Source organism: Mercenaria mercenaria, chromosome 17, assembly GCF_021730395.1.
Source record: "Mercenaria mercenaria strain notata chromosome 17, MADL_Memer_1, whole genome shotgun sequence".
Taxonomy (NCBI): Eukaryota; Metazoa; Mollusca; class Bivalvia; order Venerida; family Veneridae; genus Mercenaria; species Mercenaria mercenaria.
Window position 1 is genome coordinate 62986962 of NC_069377.1, and position 22825 is coordinate 63009786.

Below are 22825 nucleotides of genomic sequence, written 5' to 3' on the forward strand. Positions count from 1 at the left end.
AGATCCCATGAAAAATATGGCCTCTAGAGAGGTCACAAGGTTTTTCTATTATTTGACCTACTGACCTAGTTTTTGATGGCATGTGACCCACTTTCGAACTTGACCTAGATATCACCAAGATGAACATTCAGACCAACTTTCATACAGATCCCATGAAAAATATGGCAATATCATGAAGATCTCATGAAAATATGGCCTCTAGAGAGGTCACAAGGTTTTTCTATTTTATACCTACTGGCCTAGTTTTTGACCGCACATGACCCAGTTTCGAGTTTTTTTATGGCACGTGACCCAGTTTCAAACTTGACCTGAAAATCATCAAGGTGAACTCTGACCAATTTTTATGGAGATCTATTCCAATTATGGCCTCTAGAGAGGTCAAAGGTTTTTTCTATTTTTAGACCTACTGCCCTAGTTTTTGACCCCACATGACCCTGTTTCGAACTTGACCTAGATATCATCAAGATGAACATTCGACCAAATTTTCATACAGATCCAATGAAAATATGGCCTTTAGAGAGGTCACAAGGTTTTTCATTATTTGACCTAATGACCTAGTTTTTGATGGCACGTGACCCATTTCGAACTTGACCTAGATATCATCAAGATGAACATTCAGATTAACTTCATTAAAGATCCCATGAAAAATATGGCCTCTAAGAGCTCACAAGGTTTTCTATTATTTGACCTACTGACTTAGTTTTTGACGGCATGTGACCCACTTTCGAACTTGACCTAGATATCATGAAGGGGGAACGTTCTGACCAAATTTTTATGAAGATGTCATGAAATATATGGCCTCTAGAGAGGTCACCAAGGGTTTTTTTATTTTTAGACCTACTGAACCCAGTTTTTTTACAGCACCGACCCAGTTTTGAACTTGACCCAGATATCATCAAGATGAAAATTCAAAACCAACTTTCTACAGATCCCATGAAAAAATGGCCTTTTAGAGAGGTCACAAGGTTTTTCTTTTATTTGCCTACTGACCTAGTTTTTGATGGGACGTGACCGAGTTTCGAAATTTACCTAGATATCATCAAGGTGAACGTTCTGACCATTTTGATAGATCTGTGAAATATATGGCCTCAGAGAGGGCACAAGGTTTTTCTATTTTTAGACCTACTGACCTAGATTTTGAAGGCACGTGACCCAGTTTCAAACTTGACCTAGATATCATCAAGATAACATTCAGACCAACTTTCATAAAGATCCCCAAAGAAAATTTTGACCTCTAAAGTGGTCACAAGGTTTTTCTATTTTTAGACCTACTGACCTGTTTTTTGAAACCGCACGTGACCCCATTTCCCAACTTGACCAGATACATCAAGATGAACATTCTGATTAACTTTCATGAAGATCCCATGAAAATGTACCTCTAGAGGGTCACAAGGTTTTTCCATTATTTGACCTACTGACCTAGTTTTTGATGGCACGTGACCGAGTTTCGAACTTGCCTAGATATCATCAAGATGAACATTCAGGCCAACTTTCTTTCAGACCCATGAAAATATGCCTTAAGAGAGGTCACAAGGTTTTTCTATTATTTGACCTACTGACCTAGTTTTTGATGGCACGTGACCGAGTTTCGAACTTGACCTAGATATCATCAAGGTGAACGTTCTGACCAATTTTCATGAAGATCTTGTGAAATATATGGCCTCTAGAGAGGTCACAAGGTTTTTCTATTTTAAGACCTACTGACCTAGTTTTTGAAGGCACGTGACCGAGTTTCGAACTTGACCTAGATATCATCAAGGTGAACGTTCTGACTAATTTTCATGAAGATCTTGTGAAATATATGGCCTCTAGAGAGGTCACAAGGTTTTTCCAATTTTTAGACCTATTGACCTAGTTTTTGAAGGCACGTGACCCAGTTTCGAACTTGACCTAGATATCATCAAGATGAACATTCTGACCAACTTTCATAAAGATCCCATGAAAAATGTGACCTCTAGAGTGGTCACAAGTTTTTCTATTTTTAGACCTACTGACCTAGTTTTTGACCGCACGTGACCCAGTTTCGAACTTGACCTAGATATCATTAAGATGAACATATCTGATTAACTTTCATGAAGATCCCATGAAAATGTGACCTCTAGAGTGGTCACAAGGTTTTTCTATTTTTAGACCTACGTGACCTAGTTTTTGACCGCACATGACCCAGTTTCGAACTTGACCTAGATATCATCAAGATGAACATTCTGATTAACTTTCATGAAGATCCCATGAAAAATGTGACCTCTAAGTGGTCACAAGGTTTTTCTATTTTTAGACCTACTGACCTAGTTTTTGACCGCACGTGACCCAGTTTCGAACTTGACCTAGATATCATCAAGATGAACATTCTGACCAATTTTCATAAAGATCCCATGAAAAATGTGACCTCTAGAGTGGTCACAAGCAAAAGTTTACGGACGGACGGACGGACGCACGGACGGACGCCGGACGACGACGGAACACGCCGCATCACAAAAGCTCACCTGTCACTTTGTGACAGTTGAGCTAAAAAACTTAATGCGAGTCCATAGGACTAAGTCAAGGGCCATAACTCTGGTCTAATTTTGTGAGATCCACATTAAAATGCCTGGTGCACTGCTTCCCATACTGAATATCAATCCTGTGAGATTTTATGACTATGGGTCATCACTCTTTGAGATGAGAATGATGCAAACTGAGACACAGCACAGACAGACGTACGAACGTTCCTACACAAGGGTATTTATGTGGCTACTCTTTTGTTCTCTCTATTGATCTTTTAGCCATGTAAAAGAAAAAATAGCCACATAAAAGCCTTATGGAACGAATGACATCAAAGAAAAAGTACAGTCACCTATTGTTCCTATAGCCTCCTATGTATGCAAATGTGGACAGATGGAAAAGGGCAACTCTATTGGAATATATCATTATTATCTTTTTTAAGTCACAACCATGACAAATGTATACTGTACTGTGAAATCCTTTAATTTCGGGGGCATAAAATGTGTGATTTCATCAAAAAGGGCAGTTTCATAGGTGCATGAGTTTGCTGACTTCAAAATGTATTTAGTTGGGTTTAACATCACATTGACACAATTATGGGCTATATTGTGACTTTCCAACTTTTCAGGGAAGAGAAGACCCCAGGTGCACCTCTGAGCATTATTTTTGGCATGGACGGTCACTTGGGTATAACCATCAACTTGTAAGCAAGGCGGACCCTGGGCAAGGTTTCTAACCCACAGTGGTGAGGAGTGGGGCAGGTGATTCTCAATCAGCAACCTTCACTACTTGACCATAGCGGTGCCAAATTTTAATTGTAAATATGAATAAAAGGGCATTTCATGAACTCATTAGGAATTTATTTTATGGACTGACATGAAAATGAACCTACAACATTAGTCTAACATGAATCTTGTTTTACAGGATATTGACAATTTAGACTTACATACTTTAAAGCTGATACTACATCTCTCCTCTAATCTGAAATTTATTCTATTCTTATCAAAACTGACACTAGACAGTTGTTTTTGCAACAAGAGGGCCATGATGACACTCACCGCTCATTAGAATTTCACAGCTCAAACAGTTGTAACAAGAAACATTTCTGCCAAATAACACTGAGAAATTGAAGAAAATGATGATGCTAATGGACTGACACCAAACAGTAAGTGATCATATTTGCTCTGTTGAACCAATAAAGTGGACATGAAATACTATCTCCCATTTTCGTATCTTTCATATAATTAAATCAAAATGTACTAAAGTCTGTCCCACCTATCTGGTTAACATCATTTTTAAAATTATGATATGCGTTATGATGCCCTAAAATATGTTTTTATATAGCGCAGGTCCATATCTCTGGGCACTTTTTTCATTTTTCAAAAAAAAATTTTTTTGAAGTTGATATGTTCAATTCTGTATTTTTCTCCATAGACCGTAATGCTAAATGATGTCGCGTCGCTTCTTGTATATAAACAATATGGTGGCGCTCTGTAATACTTTTTTTAGGGGACAACTCAAAATTATCGACGTTTAAATGTATTAGAAAATAAAACTCGGGCTGAGTTCACACTGTATTGCTAAAAAAAGGCTCACTGTTGTTTCATGAATTCAAAACAATGTTATTGATAAAAGATGATACGGGGAACAATTGGCATGTTTAACTTCCAGTGTAACAGAGTAATTTAAACATATTTTTGATGTTTGAGTATTAATCGTTAGTAGATCAAAATGTTTTTTAAGAACTTCCCTATATTTGGCTCGATTTTAAGATTAATGTTACCCGTAAAGCAGAAAAAGGTAGGATATCTTACCCTTTCTCATGCCCAGCTTAATTTTCCCTCGTGCGTAACTGGGATATTTGAAAAAAAAAAGAAGACAAAAACAAAAGGACATATCTTAGATGATGCTGTATCAGGAAGGCGGTACACGATGTTGAAAGTTCAGACTTTGATTATGAAAAGCCGAACCTACGATGATAAAAAGTCCAAAATACACTGATGAAAAGTCGAAAGTATGCTGGTGAAAACTCGAAACTACGATGATGAAAACTCGAAACTACGATAGTGGAAAGTCGAAACTAAGATGCTAAAAAGTCGAAACCGCGAAACCACGATGGTGATAATACGAAATGATTTCGACTTTTAGCATCATAGTTTCGTGGTTTCGACTTTTAAACATCGTAGTCTCGTTCTTACGTTGCTTCGAGCTCACATACGTTATGTGGCGATGGCCCTACCGGAACCGTGACTGTGCGTAAACATCATGCGCGGATCCAGCCATTTTTCTCAAGTGGTGTTCCGACCGAACCCTTACCATGGCAAACATGTGTCTGTTTATATTTAATAATTTGAGGTAATTTATGTGGATGTTAGCCTTTTACAAATAAAGAGTTGTCAATAAGTATTTGTTGAACATGCTAAAAGAGGAAATAGCGGGACATATTTTGAAATTCAGCGCTTCATTTCCTGCATTCTGGGACGTTTTAGAAGCATTTAATAACATCTTTTCCATTGCCATTGAATATACAATATACCCCTTATTTTCACATTTTTATGAGCTCACCTGTTAAATCAAAAGGTAGAATTATTCGTATCTTTGAGATAATTAACATAAATATGAATTAGCGCTCTATGTGAAGCAGCCTCATACACTTTGAATGCGGTCCCTAATGTTGCCTTTTCGAAAAATCATTTTCTTTCCTTCTTCTTATCTTTCCTTTTTTAGGATTTTCCAAGGGGTCAGGACTACTGGACCCCCCCCCCCCCCCCCACACACACACACTGGATCCGCGCATGGTTAAGCTTACCATTTTTACCATAAAAACAAAATTTCGACACCATTTAAACATTTTGGTAAAATTAAAATTTTTCGAAATTGTGATTTTAGAGCGGTATTTACACAAGAAAAAAAATTGACAATATTAAAACTATAAAATTATAAATTCTTTTAAACTTTCAAAACCTTAGAGATGTTTAAATGATGTAGATCTACAATCTAAATCGATCTGGCTCTATAGCATTTGACCCGCGATTCACGCTCTGAACATTACGGATTTATAATTGGCAGGAGCGTAGCTGGCTTTTTCATCCTGAACAGAAGTTTGTGCATAAAAAAATCTGAACCACGGGAAGACGTAGCCATATACCTTTGCTTTTTTATCGTTAAATTTGTTTTATCAGTTATCACAAGTTCAAACGAAGATGGAATGAAGACGGAGAGAACTTTGCTTGAATATAGCTTTAAGTCACGATCTAGTATCTCAGATGTGAAGCCGTTGATCCCATCTTATTTGTAAATACACTTTATGTGTGTGTGTTTTTTCTTTTTCTTTTTTCTTCTTTTTTTATCACGTTTCTTTAAAAACTCTTTCGATTTCGCTAATGCACGGGATCCCTCTCAGTCGGCGAAATTTGCCTCTTTGTCTCACAGGATCTCTCTTAACTCCCTTTACCCGGCACGGGAACCCTCTCTGACACAATTTTCTATCAGCACCGGCGCCCTCTCAATTTAACTTCAATGTTAGAATTATGAGATTGTATTCATATTTTTTTAAAAGTTGCACAATAATGCAGACTTACAAGTGTGGTCCCTCTTTGTATCAAATCAAATTATACAAAATCTAGTTTAAGTGATTTAAGTATCATTCTAAAATATTTTTAACATTTTCTTTTTATAAACAAAGAAGGATTTTACCGTGTAGTGTTTGCCGATTAAACATGTTTCACAAAATGACCTACTTTTTGTAATGCGTCCATTTACGCCTAAAAAGGGTTCCAGATTGAAATCCCTTCAATGGAAATAGATTTTAGTTTTGCGTGCTTTGTGGGCAAATAAAACTTTTTTCCGTTCATATGCGTCGTAATTAGGCCCTAATCATCTTTCTTATCTCATTGGTCAGGATAAGGCGGACCCGATGATGCCATTTTCAAATTTGGTGCCAAAATATTTAGTGCAGGGTTAAAAGCGCTTATAAAATGTTAACTACAAGCTGCAAGCAATGTCTATTTTCCGACATTAACAAAGTTGCAGGGCGATATTTTGCGGGGCCGTGGTATATGAGCGAGATAATAGTTAAACTGCTGGTATCTGTTTTTATCAATCATGGAAATAAAATTAATAAGCTCTAATTACATGTTCAATACGGATTTTTAGATTACCATAAGCTCCTATAGCCTTACCCCCCCTTACCATTCCATTTTTATTGCATATTTAGCATTTTTATTTTTCGTTTCCTCGATAATCTGCAGGCCCAGGCCTGCAGTGCCTTATAGAAGCTACGCCACTGGTTGGATGAACAGTAAGGCAAGTCTACTGTGACGTCATTCAGTTTTATGTCATTTGTGATGTCACTTTCAAATCGGACGCGATACAAAAGTGTAGTCTAGTGTGTTTTCAAAGCAGTAGTTTTATGGAAATTAATTTTGGAAAGGGTGATATATCGTGGATAAATCTTTGAAATACATTCAATGGGATGGAAGAATTTTTAAATCGTAGAATACAGGTTATTTTTTGAGCCATGCGTATGAAAAATGGTGTAATCAACGCATTGTTTCATATGTATGGTGCAACTGGTGCCTGAATATCATCTAGAGTGCCACTGACTGAGTGTAGTTGTTTGACATAGAACAAAAATGAAGTTGTATTAATTCCGACGTGACGGTGGAAAAATAAATGGGGAATTGATAATTTGTAAATCGGACCTTGGGATACAGCATACAGTTAACTTGGAATTTGCAAGTTGCATGTGAGTAAATTTGTCTTTCTTGCATTTGAAATTTGTTTTGAATATAGATCTACGAACTGTTCAATCTGTTGATCTTTCAAGGTATTTCAGTACAAAACGACGATTGTTCATTTTTAAATCCATTTTGAGTTGCTCCCCAAGTAATTCACGTGAATTTTCATGTTCTCCTCCTTTTTAGAGAGTAAACGCCAATGGCGGCCGATTTTTTACAACAGTGAGCTGCCGTTGGAAAAATATATGTGGCATTCATTTAGCAATTGGAGTACTTTGAGAAAAATCCTTGAAATTCTCGAGGGTGACTGTTTTGTAGTTTAACTAACGCTATTTACTTTACCGATAGCTGCACCAGTTTTGTCACCGTGCATCCAAGTTGATGTTAACCGATGGGATGGGACAGACTTTAGTCTTGTTAATGGATATTCGATGAGAGCCATCTGCTAGAGTTTCTATTTGTGGTTGGCCTACTTTGTAAAGTCTGGCTGTGATTGCTGTGCTCAAATCTTCCAGAGATTCTACTCTTAAAGAAGGAGTAAAAAATATGAAGCTCTGACTACAGGACCTCGTATCCCACAGTAAGCCCATCACCTTGAACTGCAATGGCCAAAAGTAATTCTACACATCTTCTGATTACATACATGTCAAGTATTATAACAGTTATTATTCAGTGTGTTAAAAAGTTATTGAGTGGAAACAAAATTTGGCCTTTACTTCCATCTACAAAACATGTGTTCTGCATGTCGTCACAGCATAGTAAACGTGAATTTGTGTGAAGTAATTACAAAATCCTTTGACAAAACATAATAAGAGGTGCAAATCATATTCTGACTATATGATCTTTCATCTCAACATACAACCTTGACCTTAAACCAACATGGCTGAAAGCTGCATTTTGCACATTATCTCATGATGGCATACATCTGGTACAAGCTATCTTGAACTAGATGCCCACAGGCAACAGGTCGAACCCACCCTTTGACCCTAACTGTGACCTTGACCTTTGAGACAGAGTCCGTCTCATTGAGTTAAACATTCATGCCAAATATAAACAAGATTCCTCAATGCATGTCAAAGTTATCTGGACAACTATGTCTTTGCATCCGCAAGCGGGCTCGACAAAAATACCTCAAAGAGCTAAAATGATAGGAAGCAGATATGAAACACCACTTTCTGACCTCTGATCTCATCATACGCCCCAAAACTAATTTGGTAGAAGCCTGCGCTCTTCATGCCATCTCATTATTGCAAACATCTGTTTCAAGTTATTTGAAAATCCTTCAATGGGTACAAAGCTACACAGCGGGCATGAATTTGTGAAAGACGGACAATCAGACCCAAAACAATAGGATACACAACAAATTAAGGGACACTTTATAAGGAGACCTTAAGGTTTGTCAGTTTCTCAACCTAAAGTCATCTGTCAAGCTCCACTGTTACAAAACATTAGTTCAACTTTTCCCAAAGAAAGAACACAAGATTGATTCATATAAGTTTACAGTTTCCTTCACAATCAACCAAAATAAGTATAAACTCAACTAAGCTAAATACCTTGTTTCATAGGAAGCCTTGATGATTTTCTCCTGTGTTTCTTTGCTCTCTTTAATCTTCTCCACTTTATAACGAAAAAAAAAAGAATATGTGACATCATTTTAGCTTTTATCATCACTCTTTGCGACAACATGCACAAGTCTTAGGTTACATATTTTGTAATTCTTCTGGCTAACAAATACACAAGATAAGTAACTTTATATGGAATCACGGCAATGACGTTAACGTAAACAATCCAAACAACGTACGCCTGCCAAAATTGGGGTTCATACTTTCTATTAAAAAAAAAAATCCATGCTACTTACAGAAAGTTATAGGTTTCCATAAGAAAACTCTTACCTAGAAATTCAAAAATTTAATAAAGGGAGGTAATAAATCAATGATACATATGAATTATTTTTTGAAAAACTGTATCTATATAAGTAAGTCCAAAAAAATGTGATGTTACTTCGTACTAACAAATTCACCTTATCGGATATTCCAAAGTACAGTGAGGGTTTTAGTTCAGTGCTAAAAACTATTGTCAAATGCCAAAAAAGTACCTGTTTCACTTGGCTACCTAAAAATTCCAACTACAAACTGAGACAGGTCTTTGTGAAAGTGATAATTTTCTAAGACTTTCATATTGTTTTTCATGAACATGTCAACCTTCTAAAACAGAATGAATGTTTTTTACATAGCTACAGACAAATGATAATCTTTTCTTATATTCAGTAGGTACAGCGTCGGTCTACGGATCGCGGGGTCGCGAGTTCGATCCTCGGGCGGGGCGTATGTTCTCCGCGACAATTTGATAAACGACATTGTGTCTGAAATCATTAGTCCTCCACCTCTGATTCATGTGGGGAAGTTGGCAGTTACTTGCAGAGAACAGGTTTGTACTGGTACAGAATCCAGGAACACTGGTTAGGTTAACTGCCCGCCGTTACATGACAGAAATACTGTCGAAAAACGGCGTTAAACCCAAAACAAACACACAAACAAACTTTTCTTATATTTGCTTTTCCTGAATATTTCTTCCGTAATGCCTGAATACTTACAAATAAAATCAGCAGGATTGTAATGTTGTGCCATAGGAAACCCTGCAGCAGCGAAGAACTGTGTGACATCACCTGGTGACCCATAATACACACTCTAAAATGTAAAATATACTAATGATATACAATTTTTTAAGTGCTTGAGGTAACTAGCCTGCAATGACAGTGCCATTACATATTCACGTTTGCTATTTCTGTATTTTTTAGTTGTAAAAGTATCTCAAGGAGCACATGCCTTTCCGTACCAGAGGGGAAAGCCGGAATCACAAACAGAGAAACTGTATATTGTCATTACGGCTTCAGTACCTTAGCCGACAGTTTCATGCTGATTTGTTAGTAAAGTTGTAACTGCATGCATTTCTTTCCAGAGCAGATTAATATGTTAGTTTCCATAACAAATTCACTTAGTAAACTTATTTACTTATAGAAAAGTACAATGGCATTTAAAATTTAGTACAAAATGCACTATATATTAGAAACTAAGATGAAATGAAAACAGTTAAGTTATTTGAAATTTTATACACTAAGATTAATGGAAAAGAATTAAGCTGGGAAAGGATAGTCCCACTCCTGTAAATTGATTCTGTTCATCTAGATAAATGAGCCGCGCCATGAGAAAACCAACATGATAGTGCATTTGCGACCAGCATGGATCCAGACCAGCCTGCCTGTCTGGTCAGGATCCATGTTGTTCACTAAAGGTTTCTCTAATTGCAATAGGCTTTAAAAGCGAACAGCATGGATCCTGACCAGGCTGTGCGAAACGCACTATGTTGGTTTTCTCATGGTGGGGCTTCAATACCTACCCCTGTAAATTGGTTTCCTGAACTGGATAGGAAGCAATACAAGGAGAGGTGAGCTATTAACAGGAGGTAAGCAGCTAGCAATGCAGTATATCTATCATCAAGCAAAACAAGCACCTAAGTTCCCAAGAATTAATACAAAAATTTCAGAGTTTTGTAACTTTGGTATAAATTTCAGTTCAATTTCTTCTTAAATATTTTCTAAAACGTTATCCTGGCAAATGATTTAGTTAATGAAAAAGATAACAAACAGATCTTGCATTCTTTACAAGTAGTTCTGAATAGATAATTCACACAGTTCTATAGCTCTGAAATTTTTCACGAGTTACTTTTTTTATGAAATCACTTCTTCTGTTATACTTAGGGTACTCTTTCAATGTACAATGTATCATTTTAAGATGCAAACCTGTACATGTATGCATGCTTATTTTTGTATTTTGATACATTGGAAAATAGCAGCTAACACACTGGTATAGATCTAAGATGATAATTTGACAATTATTAAATTAAAGAAAGTAACATTAACATTATTAAAGCAGTCTATGGTAGACAGAATAAAATGTCTTAATGTGATGACCTATTAATCAGCATAATTATGTGTAACAATTATTAAAGAGTATTGTAGAGTGGGTATTTTTCGAATCACTTTTATTTCACACACTGATAACAGCCAAATTCTCATTTTTAAGAATTTGTTGATTGAAAAACTGGACTATTTTGAATTCTAATTATCATATTGAAATATTCTAAATATTCAGGACTCATCATGACTATTTCTTAATTTTCATGACTTTTTTGAATTTGTGAGTTTCGAAAATAAATACAAAAATATCTTTTATAAATATGATAATTTATGGTAACTGTCAAATTGTCATCCGATACCTGTAACTATTTACACTTGGTAAGGTAGTGTAAAAAATAAACAACAGACCCATGCATTGTAACAACATCTCAGTTAGTTGTGTTAGTGTTCTATGAGTTTATAGCTGAAAAAAAAAATCATGCAAATGAAAAGCAATCAATGACAAAATATTCAAAACGTAGCATATGAACTTTCATTCTACTCTTTATTACAAATTCAATGTTTATTGTTTCAAAGCACAAATCATGACAGCTGTTTGTTGAAGCCTTGAGCAAATAAAAACTAGAAAATGCTTTTGTAAAAAAGCGCATGTCTCCCCCAATGCAAAGTCCTATAGGCAAGAAGTCAATAGAGGTCAGGAGCGAAAGTCAAAGAGACACTGGTGATTGGCTGCAATAGGGATCATCTACTTGGCATGTCCAGTCATCCCGCTAAATTTCAACACTCCTGGCCTAGTGGTTTTCAAGTCACTGTTCAGGCTCCTGTGACCTTGACCTTTGATCAAGTGATCTCAAAATAAATAGGGGTCATCTACTCTGCATGTCCAATCATCCTATTAAGTTTCAACATTGTAGGTAAAGTGGTTCTCAAGTTAATTCCAAAAAATGATTTTACATGAACAGGCCACTGTGACCTTGACCTTTAATAGACTGAACCCAAAATCAATAGGGGTCATCTACTCTGCATGTTCAATCATCCTATGAAGTTTCAACATTCTGGGTCAAGTGGTTCTCAAGTTATTGATCGGAACTGGTTATCAATGTTCAGGCCTCTGTGACCTTGACCTTTAACGGAGTGACCCCAAAAAACAATAGGGGTCATTTACACTGCATGAACAATCATCCTATGAAGTTTCAACATTCTGGGTCGAGAGGTTCTCAAGTTATTGATTGGAAATGGTTTTCCATGTTCAGGCCCCTGTGGCCTTGACCTTTAACAGAGTGACCCTAAAATCGTTAGGGGTCATCTACTCTGCATGACCAATCATCCTATGAAGTTTCATCATTCTGGGTCAAGTGGTTCTCAAGTTACTGACCGGAAATGGTTTTCAATGTTCAGGCCCCTGTGACCTTGACCTTTCACAGAGTGACCCCAAAATCGTTAGGGGTCATCTGCTCTGCATGACCAATCATCCTATTAAGTTTCAACATTCTGGTTCAAGTGGTTCTCAAGTTACTCACCAGAAATGGTTTTCAATGTTCAGGCCCCTGTGACCTTGACCTTTAATGGAGTGACCCCAAAATCGATGAGGGTCATCTACTTTGCATGTACAATCATCCTATGAAGTTTCAACATTCTGGGTCAAGTGGTTCTCTAGTTATTGATCGGAAATGGTTTTCCATGTTCAGGCCCCTGTGACCTTGACCTTTGACGGGGTTACCCCAAAATCGATAGGGGTCATCTACTCTTCATGATCAATCATCCTATGAAGTTTCAACATTCTGGGTCAAGTGGTTCTCTAGTTATAGATCGGAAATGGTTTTCAATGTTCAGGCCCCTGTGACCTTGACCTTTGACGGAGTGACCCCAAAATCAAAAGGGGTCATCTACTCTTCATGGCCAATCATCCTATGAAGTTTCAACATTCTGGGTCAAGCGGTTCTCTAGTTATAGATCCGAAATGGTTTTCAATGTTCAGGCCCCTGTGACCTTGACCTTTGACGGAGTGACCCCAAAAACGATAGGGATCGTCTACTCCAGCAGCCCTACAACCCTATGAAGTTTGAAGGTTCTAGGTCAAATGGTTCTCCAGTTATTGCTCGGAAATGAAGTGTGACGTATGGACGGACGGAAGGAAGGACGGACGGACGGACAGACGGACGGACGGACAGGGCAAAAACAATATGTCTCCTGGGGGAGACATAATAATTTGAACAATCTTGTTAGAGATCCACTAGGCAATGCTATATTCCAAATATCAAAGGACTAGGCCTTGAATTTTCAGACAAGAAGATTTTTAAACGAGAGCTGTCACTATTGGTGACAAATGCCCCCGAAGCATGTCCGGGAATGCTGCAGTTGTCTGCACAAAAAAAACACACATCATTTTGTGACCTTGACCTTGAACCAAAGACTCGAGTCATAAGCGTGACACACCTTCTCAATATGGATAACATTTGTGTCAAATTATTTTCAAATCCCTTGATAAATGGCAGAGTTATTGACCAGACAAATAACACCTTTGACTTCTAAGTGTGACCTTGACCTTGGAGCTAGAGGTCTACGTCTTGCACAAGACACGTCACCTCAATATAGGTAACATTTATGCCAAGTAATTTTAAAATCCCTTCATCAATGGCAGAGTTATGGACCGGACAAGAAACAGACAATGTTAACCTTTAACCTCTAAGTGTGACCTTGACCTTAGAGCTAGGGGTCTGGATCTTGCGCATGACACATTGTCTCATTGTGGGGAACATTTATGCCAAGCAATTTCAAAATCCCTTCATCCATGGCAGAGTTAATGACCGGAAATGAAACAGACCCTGTTAACCTTTGACTTCTAAGTGTGACCTTGACCTTGGAGTTAGGGGTCTGGGTCTTGCGTATGACATGTCATCTCATTATGGTAAACATTTATGCCAAGTTATTTAAAAATCCCTTCATGGATGGCAGAGTTATGGACTGGACACGAAAGAGACCCTGTGAACATTTAACCTCTAAATATCAAAGGCCTAGGTCTTGTGGTTTCAGACAAGAAGATTTTTAAAGTTTTTTTCCTATATAAATCTATGTAAAATTTGGGACCCCCGGGGCAGGGTATCTCTTCACCCCTGGGGCATAATTTGAACAAACTTGATGAAGGACCATTAGATGATGTTACATGTCAAATATCCAGGCTCTACGCCTTGCAGTTTTGGACAAGAAGATTTTTAAAGTTTTTCCTTTTGGTTGCCATGACAACCAGAGTTCTGTGTTGAATTCAATTCTTTGAACAACTTTAAAAGGGGGCCATCCAAGGATCATTCCTGTGAAGTTTCATCAAAATTGGACTGGTAGTTAAGGAGGAGATCTTGTTTAAAGGAAAGTGTGGACGGACGGATGCCAGACAGACGAACACCGGATGGTGAGCGATCACAATAGCTCATCTTGAGCCTATGGCTGAGATGAGCCAAAAAAACCCTGGCAGGTTACAAATTACATGACTGTTCCAGATAGAAAAAGCATTATCCATGACTTTTCCAGGCCTATGCAAATGCTCGAATATACCCTCAGACTTACATGTCCCTCACACATGAGCAGTAGTAGATCAAACATGTGGAACATCTGACTAGAAGGTTGATGTAAAGTTGATATCACTGTCTTCCCATGATCACTGGCATAATTCTTCAATGTACGTATCAAACTAAATGCTGTCTTGTAATCTAAACCTGACGTTGGTTCCTGTAGCAATAATTGAAAAATTTCTGAAAATATATATCGTCCTTACATACTTCTATAAGTATCAAGACATAATGCTACAATACCTTTCTTAAGTCATGAACTAATATTATCAAATACTGTTATATATTACAGCCATGTAAGCAAAATCACACTAATTCATAACAAGACTGCATTGGAACTTCCACTGTTCAACCAAATAGAGGTCGTGGGTTCAAACAATGGTGGCTTTCCTAAAGAAACATAATTCAGAGTGTTTCCAATAAACTTGGAGGTGGGGGAGGGGGATATTTTTGTATTATACCGTATTTGCGACAATCCATGAAATGAGCCACGCCATGAGAAAACCAACATAGTGCATTTGTGACCAGCATGGATCCAGACCAGCCTGCGCATCCATGCAGTCTGGTCAAGATCCATGCTGTTCACTTTCAAAGCCTATTGCAATTAGAGAAACCATTAGCGAACTGCATGGATCCTGACCAGACTGCGCAGCTAGGTTGTGGATTCTAACCCTACTGGAAACATGCCTTTTCAACACTGGTCTCAAGGATGATCAAACTATTGTAGATTGGGTAATATTCACAATCATTTTACTTTCCATTGTATAAGTCTCAATTTCAAATACTCATATTTAGCAGCATAATCTCTAAAACCATTTCTAACTATGAATCATGAAAACATGTTTGTTTGTTTTCTATGAAGTCATGAAAAGAAAGTGATGCAAAAAGTACACAATTACCAGTCTACTACAGCAAGAATATGGCTACCTCCACAATCAAGCTTAATTAATTATTTTGTACAACCTAATCTTTTATATTTTGTAACATGATAAATGGACTTACATCAAGCAGAATAATTGTAGGATCTGTGATGAGCTCACAGGCAATGCTGGCTCGCTTGGTCTCACCACCTGACAGTCCAGGCTTCCACATACCTCCCATAACTGAAAATAATTTAATCATGTAATAATACACACATACAGTATATATGTAATAATACATACATCATTTTACCATGTCATTGGGATAAAAAAAAATTAACTTTGATATTTTATATGAGTAATCATTATTGTGTTTAGGTATACAACTAAATCAGTAAATGGCAATGATGTTCCTTACATGGTTATTAGCATTCCTTTACCTATACTGGCACTTAGGCTCCACCCTCGTGCAAATATAGGTTTAGTTGTGCTAAATTGCTAATAACCACTTCAGCCCTGTCATTACCATTTAATAAGTGTATCATGTAAAAGTTGAACTTTTGCGCTTTCAACAGACTGAATAATATCCCTAAAACACCACATTCCTGCCAAAAATAGTCCTTTTTCAACAGCTATAAACTGTATGCACAGAAGTGGATTTCAGACAACTTGTAAATTGTTTCCAAAGCTATAACTCATTCAATCCATTGATTTGTTCAAGAGTTATTGATTTGTTCAAGAGTTATTGAACAGACAACCAAGTTTTATTAAGTGAAAACAAGTCTTAACTCCATCAACAAGAGGGCCATGAAGGCCCTGTATCGCTCACCTGACCTACTGACCTAAAGATCATCAAGATAAACATTCTGACCAAGTTTCATTAAGATATGGTCAAAAATGTGGCCTCTAAAGTGTTAACTAGCTTTTCCTTTAATTTGACCCCGTGACCTACTTTTTGATCTAACATGACCCAGATTCAAACTTGACCTAAAGATGATCAAGTTTAACATTCTAAGTTTCATGAAGATACAGTCATAAATATGGCCTCTAGAGTGTTAACAAGCTTTTCGTTTGATCTGACCTAGTGACCTAGTTTTTGACCCCATCTGACCCAGATTTGAACTTGACCTATAAATCATCAAGATAAACATTCTGACCAAGTTTCATTAAGATAAGGTCATAAATGTGGCCTCTAAAGTGTTAACTAGCTTTTCCTTTGATTTGACCTGGTGACCTAGTTTTTGACCCAACATGACCTAGATTCGAACTTGACCTAAAGATCATCAAGATTAACATTCTGACTAAGTTTCATGAAGATACAGTCATAGATGTGGCCTCTAGAGTGTTATCAAGCTTTTCCTTTGATTTGACCTGGTGACCTAGTTTTTGACCCCACCTGACCCAGATTTGAACTTGACCTATAGATCATCAAGATTAATATTTTGACCAAGTTTCATTAAGATACGGTCAGAATTGTGGCCTCTACAGTGTAAACTAGCTTTTCCTTTGATTTGACCTGGTGGCCTAGTTTTTGATCCTACATGACCCAGATTGTAACTGGACCTTGAGATCATCAAGATTAACATTCTGACTAAGTTTCATGAAGATACAGTCATGAATGTGGCCTCTACAGTGTTAACAAGCTTTTCCTTTGATTTGACCTGGTGACCTAGTTTTTGACCCCAGATGACCCAATATCCAACTCGTCCAAGATTTTATTAAGGGTAACATTCTGATCAAGTTTCATTAAGATTGGGCTAAAAATGTGACCTCTAGAGTGTTAACAAGCTTTTTCTTTGATATGACCTGGTGACCTAGTTTTTGACCCCAGATGACCCAATATCGAACTCATCCAAGATTTTACTGAGGGTAACATCCTGACCAAGTTTCATTAAGATCGGGCCAAAATTGTGACCTCTAGAGTGTTAACAAGCTTTTCCTTTGATTTGACCTGGTGACCTAGTTTTTGACCCCAGATGACCCAATATCGAACTCATCAAAGATTTTATTGAGGGTAACATTCTGATCAAGTTTCATTAAGATTGGGTCAAAAATGTGACCTCTAGAGTGTTAACAGTCAAATTGTTGACGACAGACGGACTGACGACAGACACAAGGCGATCACAAAAGCTCACCTTTGAGCACTTCATGCTCAGGTGAGCTAAAAATTAGTGGATTGCAACTTTGTAACATTCAATTTAACAAAGCTTTTGGATATCATTAAACAAGCTATTTACAACTTCAAAACATTTTACCTGGAAGTGGGAGTGGGGCTGCAAAAACAGCAACTTAAAAGCATAAAATTTGAATTTGAATTCTTGTGCGGCTTAGTAAACTTAATATCACTGGCATGAAATGAAGAAGTTTCAGTCAAAACAGCTAGTTTGCCATTAGATGAATTTGTGGATTTTAATTATATGAAATACAAAATAAATGGAAATATTATTCATCCACAAAATTAGTCCAGAATGAATATTAATGATTTCACATAATAAGAAAAGACCCTGCCCCTAACTAAATCAATGACCTTGTTTTTGACAATTTTCACTGCAGAGAATAATGACAGAAAACTCAATCTGACCAGCTATACAGCCCGTTTCTGATTTACTCACACTGGTGCTATTTTCTGTAAATATTGTAAGCAGTGTTTCCTTTAGGTAAAGGAAAGTAAAACAGTAAAAGTAATCCAGTAACCTGTATTTACACATCTGCGTAGATCTAAGGCATCGATCAGTGCCTGTAACTTGTCAACTTTCTCCTGCACTGGCATCCCATCTGGCAACCTGATCATTGCTGTAAACTGTGGAAACAATTACAATAATTAAAAGTTATCTTCTTCAAGTATTATGTAATTTAATTTCTGGCAAAAGTTACTTGTAAAATACTTGGGCCCCCTGATGATGGCCTTTCAGAAAACATGTAACTGGGTGTGTAATTTTCAGTTTCAAGTAAGTGGTGACCTTGAACTCTGACACAGGGGTCATCTAGTGACCATAAAAACTCATGCTATGAAGTCTGACAGTGGTAGGCCCAGTGGTAGGTTGTTTTCTGCAGCTATTGATCAGCATCTATTTTAGTCTCAAAGTCACTGTGCTCTTCACATCTGACGTAATGACTTATAAAACAATAAGGGTCATCTACTGACCACAGGTAGTTATGTTATGAAGTCTGATGGTTGATGGCAGTAAGTCCAAGCTTTCTCCACTTATTGACATGAAACCATTTCCAGTCTAGTGACCACAGGCAATCATACTTAAAGTTAAGCACTGTCAGCCAAAATATTCTTCAAGTATCAATTGGAAACCATCTCAGGTCTTGAAGTCACTAATATTTTGACCTTTGACTTAATGTCCCCCAAAATAAGCTTTACCTTGTGACAACTGAACTCATTCTATTAAGTTTAATTGCATGCCAAATTGTTCTCTAATAATTGATTTGAAAAGGTTTCAGTCTGAAGAACACTGTGATTTTTCGCTTTGACCTAATGACCCCCAAACCCACTCTGGTGAACTACTAATAGCAGGCAATCATCCCTTGATGACTGTATGCCAAAGAATTCTCTAGTTATTGATCTGACACCATTTGTCTACAGATCAACAGATAGAGGAACTGGCCAACCTCAATGTTTTACAATGCTTTTCTCATCAAAACAATATATCACAAATTCTTTGAAAGGTGGCATTAAAGTTGTATTACAGTAAATCAAATTCTTTTCTTTCTTCATCTTCAACTATAAACATCCTTTCTTTTTTATCTCATATAATGTCTTAGTTGTACTAATATCCCAAATTTTGCATCTGAAATTCTATCTGAATGTATAACTGACATGACCATATTGTCAGGACATAACTATCGTGATTAAAGATAGCAATCCTATAGAAAAGGCTTTTTAATTCTTAAAATAAGATCAATATTCATGTGAAATATACCATCAATGTTTCCAAGAGAGTCAAGTTTGGAAAGAAGGCATCTTGCTGGAGAACATAGCAAATTTTTCTGCTCAACTGTTTGTTCAGAGTTTGTCCATTCAGAGTTATTGTCCCTGATGTAACTGGTGCTCTTCCTGATAAACAATTCATAAGAGTTGTCTTCCCACCTCCTGTAAAAATTGAAATTGTAATTTATTTTTAAGAATACTTTGTACCACTGCAAAAAGGAGAATGTCTGAAGTTATGTCATCTGACAAGGGCTGTCAATAAGACAGTGCACTTAACTATTTGAAAGAAACTATCTATTACAGAGAAAAAGACTAATACATATTTAGCTGCAAACTCTATGTTGTAAATACTTGCTTATGTGAGTATATCTGATAACTTGGAAGCTTAGGGCAAAGTTTCAATTCAACATATGTAGCTCTCACTGAGATAAAGCTTTGTAAGTTACACGCAAAACCTTAACATAATTTTCAAAGTTGAAAAAAGGCCATACTTTAATTCAACCAAGACTTGGTTATTAAGTACACTTTTATACTTTGGAAAATTTTTGTGCAGCTTCAATATGTTTTTGTGACTGAGATATAGCTTGATAGTAAGTTGCACACAAAACTTAAAAAAAAAATTTCTGTGTCAAAACAGGGCCACAATTTACAGTAAACTAAGCCAAAAAGTTATCTAACTCAGTTATGTATGTATTTTACATGATCTTGGAAGACTTGTGTGAAGTTTCAATCTGATATATGCAGTGGTCATCGAGATACCATCTTGCATCTTAAACTTTAACCAAGATGTGACGCTGACTTCAAGGTGTCAGAGCAGAATAGTTCTCCCTGCATGTATTTTTTTAATAGTCAAGCTAATAATTCACATATAACTTGCTACATAATGTGAAGTATTTATGCACTGCTTACTTTCACTATCTGTAAAACCAAATCAGATTTGTAAAAATTAGCCTGGTATAAAACCGAACTACTGTAAAAATTACTCATTATTAGAAATATAAAATCAAATTATCTTTCCATTTACCCAAAAATTTGTAAACCGTTACCATAACAAAAATAACCCATTGTGTTATTTCTAAAAATATAAAAAATTTAAACACACCACTTGGTCCCATGACAGCCATGATCTGTCCAGGTTGAACCGCTCCATAAACCTCAGTGAGCACATTCTTATCTCCCTTAGTTACACAGACACCCTCAAACACAATGTTGAGACTCATCTTGGTGTGCAGGAATACAGTGAACTACATGTAGCTTACAGTCATGAATAGACTCACTCCAGTCTTCTAACAGTCAATGCTGACCTAGAAAATGAGCAAAAAAGTTGAAATATAAATGCATAATATTTCACATTTGAGGGCACTGCCAGACACCTATGGATTTCTTTTTTATTGGGTTTAACATCAAACTGACACAATTACAGGTCATACGGCAATTTTTCAGCTTTGATGGAAGAACCCAGGTGTCTCTCCACACATTTGTGGATTTCCTTATACCCCTAGTATACTTGTAAAAAGACATGACATTGTAGAGCAGTGGAAAAAGACACTCTTACAGAACTCTACACATACATCTATATAATATTATTTAGTTAGTTTGTCATAAAAGTACTCTCTTACCTGAAGCCTATTAAATTACTTTACAGGAAAAGTTGAGATGAAATTGCTAAAAAAAATATTCAATTCTTTAAAGGAGAAGGTTCACGTCTAAAAAAATGGCATAAAATCTCCAAGTCTTTAAATGCTGTAAATTCTAAATTTCCAGCATAGAAACACTTGTCTTTACTTGGCTAAAAATTTCTATCTTAGCAACAGGTGTGCATGCCTGTCTGAAAGTAAATTCTACAAAAGACGGAGAAGGTACTGATTCACTTAAAAATGCAAGTAAGTGTTGGGTGAAGTAAACTGGAGGCTCTAGATGCCCCTGAAATTACTCATCTGACCTTGACCTTTTCACCTTCAATATATGCAACAATTTTGTTTCATATGAAAAAAAGTCATCATGAAATATGATAGATATGACCCCCATTTAAATGAAACCATTTGTACAAACTTCAGAAAAGTCTTCTGGAAAACATCCATGATAAAAGATGTTGTTTAAAGATTTTTCTTTGCAATTCTAACAGCCCCTAAGTGCAGTCAGGCAGACCCACATGAACAAACTTTTTAAGAAATGCTACAGACCAAGCCTGGTGAAGATCCATCATGTGGTTCATGAGAAGAAGTGGTACACAGGCTTTTTTCTATTTTTGCCTCTGGTGGACCCTACAAGGAGTCAAGTGAAACCTGAGCGGTCAACACAAGGATGCAATGAACCAAGTTTATGAAGATCCATGAAGCAATTTATGAGAAGAATTTGATTAAATGTTTTTTTTTCTATTTTTAGTTTTGCAAGAGAAAAGAGGAACCATTTGAGCAAACTTGAGAGAGTTCCATCAGCACAGTACATTAGATGAGGTTTTGCTAATGAATTATTGTTTCTCTGCTTCTTTAACCCTTACCCTGCTAAATATCTATAATGAACTTGTCAACCTTTCAATTTGGACAGTACCATTAACTGTTAAAAGGGATGCTTACTAAATGGCAAACAGTGCAGTTCTTGATCAGACTGCATGGATGTGAAGGCTGATCATGATCTACACTGGTCGCAAAGACAGAATCAATCATGTCTAGCATGGTATGGGTTAGAAGTAAAGTAATATTCACTAATTTCAAAGAGTAATGCTACTCCTCTCTTTGAAAAGTAATGGAGTATTTACAAAATGCCAGAAGTATACTAAATACATCTAAGAGTAAATTCCAAGAATTGTATATTACTGGAAGCACAATGTCCTTCTTCACTTTGCATTAATTTTTTCCTCACTGATTATATAGCTAAATAATGTGCTCTCTGGCACTGCCAGCCTAAAATGCCTTTACCCAATTCTTGACTTGGTAGAGGACACGGCAATAATGACAACAGTATCATACACTGTCATCAGCATACACTTAGTAAATATTGATGTGAATAAATTGTGGACTCTTTTATCTACCTAACTGATATTTCTATGCTCTATGTCACTTTAACAGAAAGGAGATAATTATATTGCCAATATGCACTAATTTTGTTTCGCATAAATACACAATATTGATTTGTAATGGTATACATTATTGAAATGACTGTGCATTTCTGTATTTTGAATGTGTATTTATGCAGATACATAGTTTGTCTATTGTGCTGGTGCATACAAGGGTAATAAAGATAAATCCATTCGTGAAAGATTTTCTGTAATTGCAATTAAAAGGGTTTTAAACGTTTAAACAAACTTGAAAGAGTTCAAATGAGCTTAA

At 36.6% G+C, this 22825-nt stretch overlaps 1 protein-coding gene across 1 annotated transcript in view; it reads right to left on the reverse strand.

Moving 5' to 3' along the window:
• Positions 1 to 22825, reverse strand: part of LOC123537135 (uncharacterized) — a 46621-nt gene that overhangs the window by 17682 nt on the left and 6114 nt on the right. The window contains exons 2-8 of the mRNA XM_053528380.1: positions 20599 to 20800; positions 19489 to 19658; positions 18254 to 18359; positions 15702 to 15802; positions 14698 to 14859; positions 9814 to 9907; positions 8774 to 8837 (exon numbers count right to left, since the gene is read on the reverse strand). Coding sequence (XP_053384355.1) covers positions 8774 to 8837; positions 9814 to 9907; positions 14698 to 14859; positions 15702 to 15802; positions 18254 to 18359; positions 19489 to 19658; positions 20599 to 20716 — 815 coding nt within the window. The 5' untranslated portion in view covers positions 20717 to 20800. The remainder of the gene's footprint in view (positions 1 to 8773; positions 8838 to 9813; positions 9908 to 14697; positions 14860 to 15701; positions 15803 to 18253; positions 18360 to 19488; positions 19659 to 20598; positions 20801 to 22825) is intronic.